Source organism: Juglans regia, chromosome 11 (assembly GCF_001411555.2).
Source record: "Juglans regia cultivar Chandler chromosome 11, Walnut 2.0, whole genome shotgun sequence".
Taxonomy (NCBI): domain Eukaryota; kingdom Viridiplantae; phylum Streptophyta; class Magnoliopsida; order Fagales; family Juglandaceae; genus Juglans; species Juglans regia.
The window spans coordinates 33,274,920-33,291,915 of NC_049911.1; the positions used below are offsets into that span (position 1 = coordinate 33,274,920).

Below are 16,996 nucleotides of genomic sequence, written 5' to 3' on the forward strand. Positions count from 1 at the left end.
TACAAGGTAACGACTTATTTTGATTGTCAGTTTAAAAGTTTATTTATTTTTAATATTATAAAATAATTACACTAGCGGTTAAAATGAACGTATAATTACTTTAGAAGGACATAATAACAATACCGAAAACATATATATATAACTCGAAAACTAAAATATTGGGATCGAATAATTAGGAGGTGAAAATAGATGATAGAATTATCAAAATGAAAATACTTCAAATAATTTTGTGGGTGATGGTGTAATGAAATTTGATAATACTCACATGGTGGTCCTGTTGAAAATAAAATTACAAGTACTATTCCACCAAATTAATATTGGAGTGTGTGTGTATATATATATATATATATATATATATATATATCAGCACATGGTGGCCCTATAACTAAATGGTGGAAACCCAATGGATGAAAGTCACGTATGCTGTTACTATTCTAAATGGATACATCATCAATTCGTTGAAAAGGAAAAGAGGTAGTTGGCAGTTGTCGCTAAGAAGTTCGTTGTCTACATGCATGCATGGATCTCTACCATCAAACTGCCTGCCGGAAAAAGCTAGGTGCATCGGACAATTAATTAATACTTTTTTTTTTCTTCTTTAATTAGTTTAGTTTGATCTTTTTTCTTGCTGCAGTGATCCATTGAATTAGCATCATTTGTTAATGATTTATAATTAAAAGAATATATATATATATATATATATATATATATATATAGTATACTCTTTGTGCAAATCTAATGGATCCAAATTACATTTCACACGATATATTTAGGATGAGAATACTTAAATGTCAAGACTTCAAATTATCAGCATGATGATGATGATGATGATGATGATGATGAATTATTTTACGAACAATCGCTGCAAATATATAAATAATGATACTTGGGATGAATATCTTCTTGTAGTTGTGCTGAATTCTGATTAATTTTATTAGCTGCTCTTAAAAATTATTTATGTTATAAATTAATAGAAATTGGACTAAATATGAATAGTTTGCAAGTTTGATGTGCCAATTTCATTAATTGTTCGTAGTTGGAGTTAATGTGAAGAATGAATGGCATCGTAAAGTTTAATTAATTGCAAAGAACCGCTACATATGACAGTCCCCTCTCTCACGAGGCCGGATATATGTTTCCAAATCAAGTCTATATATATATATATATATATATATATATATATATATATATATACACATGTGTGTGTGTGTGAGGATAAAACTTTTGTTTTTCCCCTTATGTAAACAAATAAAAAGGATTGAGAAAAGTAAAAGCTCGTGATATATGCACTTGAGTGAAATGTTTGAAGCATGTCTTGTGGAAAACAATGACCACAAACAAGTGAAAGTAAATACAAATAAATCAATCACATAACATAAAATTAACGTGGTTGGATAATGTGTCTACGTCAAAAGAGTTACAAAATATTTTATTATACCGAGAAATCACATGATACACTTTTGGGATTAAATATCACTGTTCAAAATATTTAGGACATACTAAATTGCTCATTAAGTACATATTTATAATGTCACACAGTAAAAATATTATTTTTTACTTTTTTTGTGTTATTCGTTCAAGTGAAGTGTTGAGTGCGCCTCAAGCAGAGCGTCAAGCACGACTCGAGCGAGATCTCTGTACAATTCTCGTTCGAGCTACATGTTGAGCGAGACTCAAACAAACTCTCTCATAGAACTTCACAACACATCATTCCAGATCGAATCATCAAATCAAACCTATATACACACAACAACAAAAGTAGGCTCCACAAAACCAACAACATGTTCCTTGATTGACTCCAATGACAATATTGCGCGGGTGTTGGCTCCTTATGATGACAACGAGAGGTATGACACTGGCCACATTAAAAGCCGTTAATCGCATTAATACTCGAAAAGGAAAAAGAAAAAAAGAAGAAGAGAGGAAAAGAACGTAGTCTAGAGTCGTCATTTTCATGTAGTTATCATCACGTAACACTAATTTCGCATGTCTAATTACTTTGTAATGACCTTTCACGTCCTCAATACCATAGCCGGGCCTTAGAAAAAGAAAAGAGAGACAAAACTAGTAAAATATCTTCTAATGCTGGTACGTACCCTCTGTTTCCGGTCATTAATTCATATGCAAAGGAAAATGGAGTTTTCAAAGGGAATATTACATTCTAACAACATGTGAGGGTTGCCCCCACCAAACTCATCGTCAAGCTTCTACACCACATGTGACTCCGGTAAGACCCTCTTTCCCTTTCAGACCATTTCAGCGGCCTGAAAACGGATCATAAATCCCAAAATGTTATCATAATCTCGTCCGTTGAATCCTTAACAAAATATATAAATACTTTGTAACTTTTTTCAGTACTCATCTCTATCCATATATAGATTTGTGGGTCCAATATACGATCCATGCACTTATCGATTTTTAATCTTGTAATTCTCATTGTTGTTGGTGAAATCATTTACCTATGTTTGGATTATTATTTCAACACTTGATGCTTGCTAGCTATATAGTTGTCCGGTAAAGAAAAAAAAAAGGAGAAAATTATAAAAAGGTTGCATATATTATGGCTGGTTAGAATTCAAAGTTCCATAATCATGAAGTTTAGTAATGCTGGGGATGCTTTCTGCTCTCTCATCACTCCCTAAGACGTGTTTGGAACAGGGCAAAGTGGTTACTGTTACGCGGAGAGAGTTGGTGAAAAGGACTGACACTCATATTTCTGCTTGAAAAGGGGACAAAGGTGGTTGTCAATGTGACAAAAAGAGTTTTATGAACTTTTTTTCTTTTTGAGTGAACCAAATCATCCTCAATAACCTCACCTTTTGTGCTTTCTAACCCTTTTTTTACGTTTTTTAGGATTTGTAGGATCGTAAGCATGATCGTTTCATTGAAATTGCTGCATTTTTGCTCGTGGGTGTGTGGTCATGTTGCTGATTGAAGCTTTGCATGGGTTGGCTCATGGCTGATGCATGCTGTTGTATGTATGGGTCCGGTTAATTTGTCCTTCTTTTTTTTTTTTTAAAGTAAATGACGTGTCTCAATTTTATTGATTAATCCTCACTTAAAGAATATTTATACAAAAAAAGAACAATGAGGGTACATAAATCTCAAAACTGAACTCCTAAAATAAAAACTATAATCTTTAATAAAACCGAGTTATAATTGAGAACGAGTGAAAATAAAATTAATGATATGTTAATTTGCCCTATTGTTTTGCCCAAGTAGTAAGGCAATAGCATTGAACTTTAGTATGCTTAGGGATGGTACTCTATTTCGTTAGTCCGCGAGATTTCTTCCGTTGATGCCATGCGCAGCGGCTTTGGGTCCAACGATTTCGGCACCTTCAAGAGCGATCGAACGACATACTCCCAGATTGGCGCGTGTCGTTCACACGCCTCTGCAACCTACTTTGTCAGTATATTTTGTTTTCTATAGTGTTTTTATTTGTGTGAGAAAATAAAAGAAAGAAACTATTAGACTTGGTGTCCATAGTAGTTGAGTGCCTTGCCTCCTTTGGAGGACGGAGGGCGATAGTTACCTCGCCTCCTTTGGACATGAGGGGGTCGTTTAGTTATGTTTTTACATAACACTTTCTCTGTTGTTAGGAAAGAGTTTATAGAAGTTAAGACAATGTCCATCATAAAAAAATTTGTGGGTGGAGGAGCTCCTAACAGATAAATAGTTTGACTGGTAATCTAAGTTTTTTTCTTGTATTGATTAGTCACAGTTGTAACTTCAAATTCATTAAATGAAATAAAGTCTATTTCCATAATAAATAAAATAAACAGCCAAGACAGACCAGATTTTATAGTTGCACTTTTTGAATCTAGATCGTGGGTTATTGGATTGAGCAACTTGGTCGTATTAGAAATGGATAAAAGCAAGGTTACCACTCATGAGAAAGAGAGTTAATTACAGAATCCAATGTCACTCTTTATGTCAAAAGAATGCCACAGTTAATAGTATTATTAGATTCAACCCGCCCCCATTTATCATTATGTTGAGGAGCGAGGGGTCTAGGAATGATGAGAACAATTGAACAATGAACTCCTGATTCCAAAAAAACGAAAAAGCGTGGAGTTTAAAAATTAACTTACAAAAGTGAAACTGCAAATTGATATGTTCATATACGATATATTATATTTATTTTATAGTAAAAATCGTTCTATGATATGATTCATCATAACAAATCACACTAGTTTATAAATTTATTTTTGTAAAATTTATTTGTGAACTAAAATATCTCATATGTGATTGGTACGATTCTATGTTATAATGTGGGTGTAGGGTTATACGGTACGTTTGTTTTAACATTGGATTACACAGAGTTTGTGCTTAGTTATGAGAATATAAAAAAACCAAAATATAAAAAGTTTAAAAGATTTAAAAAGACTTTAAAATTTAAAAATAAAAAATATTTAACTTGAAATAGCTAGGAAGGAAGAAAGATCAGGAAAAGAAATACAGCGATTTTATAAAAATAAATCTATAAATTAATTTGTTACATTAAATTATAGACTTACTTTATTGTAAAATAGATCAAATGTATCATATAAAATTATATTAATTTTTAAATTTATTTTTATGTGATTTTTTTTTTTTTTTTTTTTTTTTTTACGACTGTAACACTTCTCAAAAAGCTATTACCAAAAATCTTTTTCCAGTGAAACAAACTGATTACCTCCTGCTGAAAGGCCTATTGTTTGGAGCGTGGGCTTGGGCTTGGGTTTGTCTTTTTTGAGCTTGGGCTTGGGCTTGCTTTGCTTTTATTGTTTGGATCACAGTTCTGTAGCGCGATATTTACAATTTGAATTCAGCTTGGGCTTGTTTTCGTTGTTGGGCATTTTAATCATCGGACGATATGGGCTTTAATAGCCCATTATGCCTCAAATTTATGTTTCAGACATGAATTGGCTGTTAGTATCGTTGGTTGCGTCAAGATCGGTGTCATTGAAACTTCGATATTATCCTGCGTCGCCTTGTTGCAGTAAACTGTTCATATTCACAATGCATAACGAGGCCTTAATCTCAAGAATCACTAGATGGGCGAATCATTATCGCGATATTACACAGTTTGGAATGATATAATCATGGTTCCATGATAAGGGAAGCCATTGGTTCGCTTTTGCACCACTGCTCGAAAACCAAGGCGTTCCGACATGGTCTTTCCCTTCATGCCGCCGCCTTTAAAACGGCGTTGCAATTTGATATCATCATTGCCAACCACATCCTCAACATGTATGCGAAGTGTGGTAACATTGTTTCTGCTCGTCGCGTGTTTGATGAGATGTCCGAAAGAAACCTTGTGTCCTGGTCGGCCATGATTTCGGGTTGTGATCAGGTCGGAGAGCATCCGATGGCACTTGAACTATTTTCTAAAATGTGTCCTGCGCCCAACGAGTACGTATTTGCCAGTGCTATCAGTGCATCTGCCAGCCTCATGGCAATGCCACAGGGACAACAACTTCATGCTAAATCACTGAAGTTTGGCTATGCATCCGTCTCATTTGTTTGTAACTCTCTGATCTCGATGTATATGAAATGTGGTCGATGCAATGATGCCTTATCAGTGTATACTAGTACACCAGAACCTAACTCTGTTTCATATAATGCTCTCATTTCTGGGTTTGTAGAAAATGGGCAGCTTGAAAGGGGGTTTGAAGTGTTCAAACTAATGCACCAACAAGGTTTTGTACCAGATCGTTTTACTTTCATTGGAGCTTTGGAGATTTGCACTGATTCAAATGATTGCGTAATGGGAACAGCGTTGCATGCCCAAACAGTCAAGCTTGAGCTCGACTCCATGCCTTTTATTGGAAATGTGATGATATCAATGTACTCGAGATTTAGTTTGATAGATGAAGCGGAGAAGGTCTTCAGATTAATTAAATTGAAAGATGTCATTTCATGGAACACGATTATCGCTGCTTATTCTCATTGCGATGAGCATTCAAAGGGTTTAAGTGTTTTCAAAGGGATGGCGAATGACTATTATGTGAGACCTGATGACTTCACCTTTGCCAGTGTCCTTGCCGCCTGTGCTAGTCTTGCTTCCATTCGCCATGGCAAGCAGATTCATGCTCATATAATCAGAACAAGGCTGTATCAAGATGTGGGAGTTGGTAATGCTCTAGTGAACATGTATGCTAAATGTGGTTCCATTGGATGTGCACGTAACGTTTTTAACAGAATACACCATCGCAATAATTTTTCATGGAACACCATGATTGCTGGATTTGCAAATCATGGGCTTGGTGAATGGGCCCTAGACCTTTTTGAGCAGATGAAGGCCATGGGTTTAAATCCAGATTCTGTGACATTCGTTGGACTTCTCATGGCTTGCAATCATGCAGGGCTTGTGGACAAGGGCGAAGTTCTTTTTAATTCAATGGAAAAAGATTATGGGATTACTCCTGATATACAACATTTCTCATGTCTTATTGATATGTTGGGACGGGCTGGGAGATTAAGAAAGGCTGAAGAGTACATCAAGAAATTTCCTTTTGGGCATGACCCAGTTGTTTTAGGGAGCTTGCTTTCGGCATGTCGCCTGCATGGGGATATTGTAATCGGGGAGTGGTTGGCTAAACAACTCCTAAAGACTCAGCCTGTGACTAGTTCACCTTATGTTCTATTGGCGAACTTGTATGCTTTGGATGAGATGTGGGGTGATGTTGCGGAGGCAAGGAATATGTTGAAGGGTAGTGGGTTGAGGAAGACACCTGGCCATAGTCTGATTGAAGTAAACGGAAATTTTGAAAAATTCACTATAGGGGATTTTTCTCATACAAGGATTCATGGGATAAAGAACATTCTAAGAACTTTAAATTGGGCAGTGCGTGAAGTCTTCTTGGCCATATGATATACTCCTGTGTTTTTCCTAAAGGTATAATTCTTCCTGTTTGCATTTATTGCACCTAAAGCTTGATAGGAAATGTGATCAGTTTGTTTACTAACTAATTAAGAGTTCAGCATAAAAATCGTGCTAGTTTCTCTCACATGTTGAGTCTGAGCTTCTTTTGTCTAAATACAATGTATCGCTTAATTATTTTTACACACACGGATGAGAGGCCCAGAGGGTGTTAAACATTTCGTACATATATAACTTGCAAGGCTGTGGATAGAAGGATGAGAGAACTGTTGTTTATATATATATATATATATATATATATATATATATGCAATTTATGCGATATTTATGTCATTCTCAATGTTATACTTGGGGGCCTCTGCTTGCTGCAGTGGTCAAGTCTAGGGCAACAGGCGCTATGGATTGGATAACATGAACCGTGATGCCCGGACTGTCAGTCTTCCCTTTTCTACTGGATTTTGGATTTCCTCTCATAATGACATGGAAACCTGGGACAGATAACTGGATTTTCAAGCTTTCCTTGGCCACTGCATGATGGATTGCCTCTCATTATTTCATGGAAAGCAGGGATGTTCAGCACCTGTGATTATTGCGGGACTTCATCTATGTAGATTGGGTTTCAAGCATCAGTACCCCACGCGTAAACAATGAAGAGTAGAGTCCTTAAAATTGCTCAGCAGCTGTCCCCCTACTTCCAAGACATCACTATATAGAGCCATCATGGATATTAACTTTATGAGATGAAAAAATCAAAATAATATTCTTCTTTCCTTCTGTAGCAATAAAGGAGCGGTAGCAAATTGTATACACTATAATGAAAATGTTGTGTCTAGGACGTCTTTAGATCAATTTGATTATATGTTGAAGAATTTAACAGTAATTAGCTAAAGGCACGTGGCTTGATTGGTATAAACTCCCAGCCTCCAAAATGAAAGTCTGGTTCGAAACCTCCCTCCCAAATGTATAGAAAAAAATAAAAAATAAATAACTAGATTGTAGAAATCCAGTGGTGGCAAGGCCATTCAAATCTAACTGGAAGCGCTCAGCCTCGTGATTATTTTGACCCAATCCAAATAAATATTTGCCGTAAATAATCAACACATATTTCTAACCTCCAATTAATGGAAAAAAAATTGGAGTCGGTGGGGGTCGGTGTTCAGGGGCGGCCACTGTGTCTCGTACATACATACACAGTACACACAGAATATATAATAATTGTAGCCAATAATTGTTATTGTGGGCGGTTCATAATGGGCCCTTAGGCCAACTCTATATATGGTCTTGAATCAACTGCCGGCAACTCTATATATGGTTCCAATTTATTTTACTACCACGCAGACAGAGAAACTAAAGAATAAGAACTGAGAATTAAGGAGGTTAAATTTGAAATAAGAGATGAAAACGACATATCGTGCAAGAGAAAATATATTCCTAATTATTAATTGTGTAACCGTCGCGTAATCGTTTTGAAAAAAGTGAATAAAATATGACATCCACATGAAATAAATAAATAAAAATTTAATAATAAACTTTATTATTTTTCAAAAGGAAAATGCTCTAGTGTATTTTTTTATGTGTATTTTTTAATTCTTTTTTTTATGTAGATGTTTTTAATGATTTTAAATATTTTTAAAAAATAAAAAAATTTATAATATTATTAAATAATACTTGCTTAATCACGAAGTAAAATATAAAATAAATATTTTATATTTTACTTCGTGATTAAGGAAGTATTTTTTAATAATTTTTTTTTACTTATTGATTAAGAAAGTGTTTTTAATAATGTTCTAAATTTATTTTATTTTTTAAAAAATATTAAAAAATATTAAAAAAAATTATATAAAAAACAACTTAAAAAAAAACACATACAAAAATACACTACAGCCCCAGCGGGAGCTCCCAACGGGAGCCCCCAGCAGGGGCTGTAGCACGATCATTTTCAAAACGATTACGCGACGGTTACATACTTTACGATTATATGTAGAATTACACATCGTGCAATAACCTATGGTTGCCATGTAGAATGTTGTCATCATACACAATAGGGAATATTTTCTCAAACATCTTATTAGAATATGGTATCCATATCAAACAACTTTGCCTAATTCGGTGCCCACTTCAGTTACATGATATATTTTCCAATCCAATTCATGTATATAGTATTCATCCTATCCTTTATCATTAAATGATCCGACAGCTAAAATCATGCAACTCTTATAAAGTTAATTTGTTTCTACTCATAAAAGAACATATAATCTTTCCCATAAAGAATGTTAATTTAACGCTTTAGTTCAGGTTTCTGATAATATATATTCGGGATTTAATCCACCAAATACCAAAGAAATGTCAAAAAGCAAGAAGAAAAAGACAAGAACAGAAACTAAAACCAGCTGTCTTGCACCTCAGGCTTTATGATATTGGACTGCGTGTTGCTGCCTTCTTGTATGATTGGATGGAATCTATACCTGTGGTTGAGGAGACGGCTTGATTAATTAAAGACCACTTTTTCTTCTTCGATCAGGAACATAAGATCATGGAAAATGCACTGAATTTTTTTTTTCTTTGGCACCCAAGTGTTTTGGTATGAATATTCCTGGTAAAAAGTAGACATTATAATGTGCAATCGTAATTAATATCAATGGTTTAGAAAAAAAGTTGTATTGTGCAGATTCTATTGTATGCATAACGTGATGGTCGTTTGTTTTCAAGATTAAAATTTTAAATTTTAAAAATTTGTATATAAAATAAAATAAATATTTTAATTTTTTTTAATTTTAAAATAAAAATAATATATTATTTAATTTTTTAATTTTAATCTTAACTTATCTCATTTTTAAAACAGACTAATCTTAAGTTGTGGACCTGGATGTTGATGGGGCATGAGAGTTCAGAAAGGATTCTTATCTGGCCTTGGTCGTGGTTCAATGGTCAATGTTCTACCCTAATTATGTTCTTAACTGGAATTATTGAATTTGCTTTAATATTCTTATTTAATTATTTATTATTCTCCTTTAACTCTAATCGAACTTTTGTGATTGGCATCTTTCATCATATTATGAACGATCATTGCATGCTTTGGATAAAGTTACGAGCAGATGTGAAATTATTAAAAAATAAATAAATATGGATATAAATGAAAAACATTTATGCAAGAGTACTGATCATGTTTCTCATTAATGTCTGATCCACTAAAGTAAGTCCAAGGTCATTAATTTTCTTTTTAATTTTGTAGGGAATTTAATAATTTCTTTTCAATCTTGATCATGATGTCGTAGCTTATGCTAAAACAATCTCCTGATCACTTCATTTAAAAGTCTCATTGTTTGGACGCTCCGAGTCATTTACTGCTGTCTTTTCATGTACTAGTTAATTAAACCTGTTAATTTTGATTGCCCATGGTCCATGGAGCATATTAAAATTTAATTCAAAATAGGCAACAACAAAGAGCATATATATATATAATTACGATATTGGTCATTGGTGGATTAATAGACAACTTTTTCTGTTGGATTGGATAAGATAAAATGGCATTAATTAGTTCCATTAATAAACCATATTATTATTTTTCTTTTTCCTGTGCTTGATATTTCTAAGCAATTTGAATGTTACACTTTCACGTCAAAGATACAAGAAATTATTTTTCACATCAACTCGAACTTTAACCTCACGATCTTATGTATGATCTTTGTTTACTTTTCTTTTTAAGGCAATTAAATAAACATGTATCTTAAAATCATCGAATATTTCTTTCAAATTTTTAATATTATCTCGATCAAATGGATCGGGCACTACAACCCAAACCAACTTCATTTAAAAAATTAAAAAAATGGCATCAAACCAAGGAGGGGTTGGATTAGGTTAGGTTGGCGTGTGTCTGCTCTATCATAGTATTGATATTGGTTTCATCAAAATTATCTTTAAAAATTGATAAAAAGTACATAATTTTTATAAATATAAAACCTTCATAGTCATAACTCCACATTAAATTAACAATTAAATTCATCAAAATAATAATATAATATTATTTTTTTAATAATTTTTTTTATATTTTACAATTACATTAATCATATGTTAATTAATAATTTAATTTGATTCTTACATTATTATTACAAGACAAATGAAGATTAAACGTGAATAAAAAAGACATTTAGAAATTAAAAGTAAATAAAAAATAGATTTGATGTGTGAATAGTAATCCTTCAAATTTAAAGAAACCTATTCATTGACTGTATTTCAAAGCTTCATACTTATCTCTTTGATTAATCCAATGCAGTTCTATTTTAATAAAATTAATTATATTTTATATTTGACTAGACTTTTAATAAAACCAATATCAATGCTATCATGATCTACTTAATTTCCATTTGCTTTTAAATTAGCTTATTGAATAAGCTGGTTTAGTAATTATTCATTTGGTATCGATGCTTAATTACATCCTTTTCCACTAAGCATGTCGTCACATCATGAACAAACATGTTTATCTTTTGAAGCCAGCCAGCCCCAATATTATTATAACTCTTTAATTCCGGTTTGACTGCGTCAAAGCTGAACTACTTGCCAAACTCCTACTTATTATTAATATTCATAAAGTATAAAATATGAGACGTCTTTATCATTTCACTTGTAATATATTTTACTTACTTGTATAAAAAAAGTCAAAAGAAAATTAAAAAATCATGTAGTATTGTTCAATATTGGAATCAGGATAAAAAAAAAAATATTACATGGCCATCGTTGATAAAATATTTTAAAGGTTCTTAAAATTGTTTTTTTAGTAGCAAAATGACCAAATAATCCTCCCAAAAGAATTTCTCTCTCACAATCTTTGAGCAGTAATGCTAGAAATAAGTTTTAAATAGAAAAATTTTACATGGTCATTTGTAAAAAAGTAGGTCTGGCTAAAAAATATTAATTTTGTAATACTTTTTCAATGTAGAGTCTACTTTTTTTATAAAAACTTATATAGAATTTATCTATTTAAAACTTATACAAATTATTTTTCATCTCTAGAGGATTGATCATTTATTTAAGTAGTTTCCTCCCTAATTTCTATAACATATTATGGTGGCTAGAAGATAGATTTCATACCAGATGGTGATTTTATGAGTAGTGAGCGGTTTAATTAAATAAAAAGTAATATTAGATATAGTTTTGAATTCTACAACATTTGTCAAATCTTTAATATTATATTCATAAAAAAATTATACAAAATAATCTTATAAATTGATATAATTTTATCTTATCTGTTATATCTACTTTATAATAAAAGTAATTTCACAATATGAAGAACTATATCAACTCATATCAATTTATAATTTTTTTTTATATAAATTCTTTGTGATTAAAGTATTTATCATTTAAAAAAAAGTAAAATTTATTATTAAAAAATTAATTTTTCATGTAAATTAGATATTTACTCATTTTTTTAAAAACTAATAAACAATACTTCCATACTTTGTAGTTAAGAATATCATTTGATCTCTTAAATAAAATGGTGAGTGGAGAAGATCATCTTCTGACTGCTATGTCCTCGTTCGTTCTCATGACGTGGCGATGTTATCCCATAATTCGTTCACCATAATCTTTTTCAAAACCTATATATGGAAATTCATTAATTTCAATACGACATGCAATAAAATATTAAAACAAGTAGTATTCTTCCTGTCTAAATAATTTGTCGATTATTTTTTCATTCATTAATTTCAATACGACATGGCAAGTAACCAATCAAGTTTTCTTCTTGTTTAAATCAATATATAAATATTTGTCCTAGTCTTTTACAAGGCACAAGCGTGGCTTTAAAAGATTGGCTTGCCGAAAGTTTTTGGGTCCATCATTTCATAATTTTGTAGCCGATTGGCGTGACATGCATATTCATGTATCTTTTAATCGTTTAAAAACTCAAAAAAATTAAAGACTACTACTCTCATTAAATAAATAAAAAAAATGACACGTACGGCTGACATCAATGACTTGGAATTAAGAAGAACTTGGTGGCCGGTGGGACTTGCATGGGACACGCATGCATGAGAGGTACGTCTAAAAACAAATTACAAAATATATAAATTAAAAGAAAACAAGAAAAGAACAAAAAAAAAAAAAGAAGAAGAAGAAAGCAGGTTAGAATTATTCCATGTACTGTGTATAATGCAGCTTCCCCTTGCAAATGCATCCAAATTAGCAATAATGCAGAGAATATAAAAGGCTCCCATGCAATGACATTAATATTCCACATGCATATGTATACGCCATGCAAATGTACGCGTGGAAACTGCACGCTCCTTTCAGACTCGATCGTCTCATGATGTTAATTTAAGCTCGTGGAAATTGCATGCTAAATGGTGTGAACCCTTTTCTGAAAAAGTTTAACATATTGATCATGCATATATTTTCATATACAATATATATATATATGTTGGTTAATTAAGGAGCATGCAACTCCCAGCTTCTTCAAGAAGCTGATTTTGCACATGAAAATATATCTTTAAGATTAACGCAACCATAATTACCTATAATTCTTACCAATAATGTTCTAGATCACTCAAAATCTAATATCACCTACCCTAAAAAAAAAAATAACAGACAAAAACAAAAGAAAAAAAGAACACTCTCTATCACACATGAGTAAATATCACCTACTCCAGACTCGAGATACTGTATCAATTACAACTATTGATCTAGATCTTGTTGCCTAGCTAAGCTCTGAAAAAATATAAATTTATTTTTTTAATTAATATTTCAGTACTTTGTATTTTCAATATTGTGACAACTATATTTTGAGAAATTCATAATTAATTAATCAAATTTATCGTTTTAATTAAACTTTTAGCTAGGAAATTTATCGTTTATATAAGGAGCATTTTTCTCACGCGCATGTGGCAGCAGGGTGAAGCTTTCGCTAACTTCCAAGGTTGCATGCATGGGAGATGATCTGTACATTTATTACATATGTGTATATATATATAAAGTCACCTTCGATATAATGGCATTAATTAATGCGAGTAGATCCTTAGCTTCTGGGCCACTATAATAATTGATGGCATTTCATGAAGCTGGGTATGTGCCTCGTGGGCACTCTACATCGAAGGCTAGCTAGCTAGCTGGCATATATCACGTCTCTTTCTGTAAGATCATGAAAGTGGTGCAAAGAATTTGTGAAGGATACCTAAACCTCCTCTAAAAACAAAAATTCTACTCGCAACTGTCCTAGGGAACCTCGCGGCATCACCACCGACATGGTAAATGCAATGACGTCGTTTCTCATCTTTTCTCCTTCTATTTTATCTTCATATTCTACATCCCCATGAAGCTCCATCGCCACCACCAACTCACAAACACCTACAGTCACTGTCTTCGTCTTCTCCACGAAGTCACAACCCATTCTTCTTCTCCACGAACCCATCAATGGCTAGCTTCGTCTTCTCCACACAACACCCAATAATTTTCAGTGGACATCCATTTCCATAGCAATTTTTTCTTGATAATGAGCCTCACTTTTTTTTTTCTTTTCCAAATAAAATGCATGAAACTTCTGCACCATAAAATTATATCAATCATTATTAGTTTTTACCAAATTCTCTGCCTGACATTTGATAAATTATACATATATATTAAAGACTCATTCGCATTCATATTTCTAGCCCAAAATTACATATACATTAGCACCTGAGAATTACACTCAGGTTCCATTTGAATGTTGAGTTGAGTTAAATTTTTTTATAAATAATAGTGAATTGATATGATTGAGTGAGTTTTATAGGACTCACTTAAAATGAGTTTATATATCTTTAGATGTTAAGATGAGTTTAAATGTATTTTGAAAATTTGAAAAAAATTGTAAGTCTCATGTGTAAAGATGTATTAAGTTAAAAAAAAGTTATGTATCTTACGTGTAAAAAGATTTTGAGTTAAATGATGTTTAGTGATTTGTGAGTTGTATGTTTACATGTTAGTATAGATCTAAAATATAACCTAACTGAGAATCTGAGATAAATGAGCTCATTCAAGGATCTAAACGAAGTCTCAATTGCCGCTTGATATTTAATTAAGAATAATTTTATTTGAAAACATTTACATCACATAATATCTACGTGGCGTAATTTTATTTCAAAGATAAATTTTAAAATTTAAATCTTATAAATTAAATTACATCATGTGGATAGTGTGTGGTGTAAAAGTTTCAAATAGTACTACTCAATGTTTAATTCATTGTCTTAAATGTTGATCTAGGTACTACATATTTAGAGGATTTGTTACTATATAGAATAATGTTATATACAATTATGAATTATGTAAATATTTTTTTAAAAAAATAAGTAAAATATAAGAAATTTATATAAATAATTAAATTTTTAATAATAAATTTCACTTTTTTTAAAAAGATAACTACACTTGCACAATCTTATCCAATGTTACTCTCCTACATATATATATATATATATATATATATATATATTGCCATGCCTTGAAAGTTTGAAACACGTTTCCGCAAAGTAACGTAAATCTCTCGCTTGTCACGAACATTGCTGCGAAGATTCTCGCAAGATTTCTTTGAAGGTTCGAGAGTTGAACTTATTTGAAATGTTGACTGCTGCCATTTTATTACAAAAAAATTATTTATTTATAGTCAGTTAATTCTAATGAAATGATTATTTACAGTTAAAATGAATTTATTTTGATCACAAATAATTTTTTTACTGTAATTAAATGATCACAAAAATCTATTTTTCTTATAGTATTTGTATTGCCAAATAAATAAATAAACAAGCATTTAAGATTAGAGTCAATGTCTTTCTCGAAAACCCGTTGAAAATAAATGGATTAAACGATTACGGCATCAATTATTTATCTTATTGGAAAAAAAAAAAATAGAACATAAAATTCTTCGGTCGTGTCTTCAACAACTTGTCATTATTTATTTATAAAATCCAAAATTATAAATTCAAATAATTTGTCATTTTTATGTACTATTTTGAAGAGCTTTTCGTTGAGTAATTAATATACACAACATCAATCGATTTGATTGAACTAATCGTACCGCCAAGAATACATCAATTAATTTTGTAAATTATAATATATAAATCATTTGACCAAAATATTTGGTTTTCTTATTTAATTTGTTATCTCTTTTTGTATTGCTGATTAAAACATCACAAAGTGAAATAAATGAATCGAGTACGTAGGTCAGACATTATTAAAGATGCTATTTAATATGCTAGAGTGCCGGTGGCATATAGAAAACGTGGCGTATTAAATTACTCGCTGTTGCTTATGTGTCGCTACTAATTGGAAATAAAATGGTGTGGCTCAGCCACGTCAGATCGGTATATGCCCACAGAATCTTACTGGAAGGGGAAGACAATTTAGGCAGGTACCCCTGAATTTTGGTATATTTTGTTTTACCTCCCCTTAAAAACTATTTAATTAATCAACCTTCATAATTTAAAAAAAAAAAAGAAAAAAGTAAACCCTCTTATTTTTTCATAGAATAGTGACAGAATATGCTTGCAGCACCTGGCTTTAACAGTTCCCAGCAATGGCCAAGCTAGCCTCACCGTAGTGAATGTGAAGTTCATTGCATTGACGTTACTTTCCTTCCACTCTTTCTTTTAGCATTAAATATATATATATTTTTATATATTTGAAGAGAGTTCCAACTTCAGATCTTGATTTTAGAGGTTGGAATTATCTCAATCAGCCATTTTTACAATTAATAAATAAATAAATAAAAAGAAAAATAACTGAAAATTTATATAAATTTCAAATATAAAAAAACTAAAGTAATAAATGGTTTATTTAAGAAAACTTGAAAATTATATATATATATATATATATATATATATATATATATACACAACTTTATCATCTCGAATTTCTGAAATGAAGGGGTTAACTTATTATCATTCCTGTGAAAAAATAAAAATAAAATCAAATATTTTTTTCCCAAAATTAATGTAATTCCAATTATCTGGGCAAAATTTCCAGTGATTTATCATTTAACTGTGAAAACGTCTTTAACCTACCACCTTGACAATAATGTGATGAAGTGTTTTACAAGTTAATACAAACTTTGGTTTAACTCTATCTCATTTAATTTGAAAAAGGGAAATGTTATATAAATATAAATAA

General features: G+C 31.5%; 1 protein-coding gene across 1 annotated transcript; it reads left to right on the forward strand.

Moving 5' to 3' along the window:
• Nucleotides 1-4,937: 4,937 nt before the first annotated feature.
• LOC109003101 (pentatricopeptide repeat-containing protein At2g13600-like) lies at nt 4,938-7,713 on the forward strand. Its single transcript, XM_018981091.2, has 2 exons — nt 4,938-6,883; nt 7,240-7,713. The coding sequence occupies exon 1, from the start codon at nt 5,096-5,098 to the stop codon at nt 6,857-6,859; it is 1,764 nt and encodes a 587-aa protein (XP_018836636.2). The 5' UTR covers nt 4,938-5,095; the 3' UTR covers nt 6,860-6,883; nt 7,240-7,713.
• Nucleotides 7,714-16,996: the final 9,283 nt, after the last annotated feature.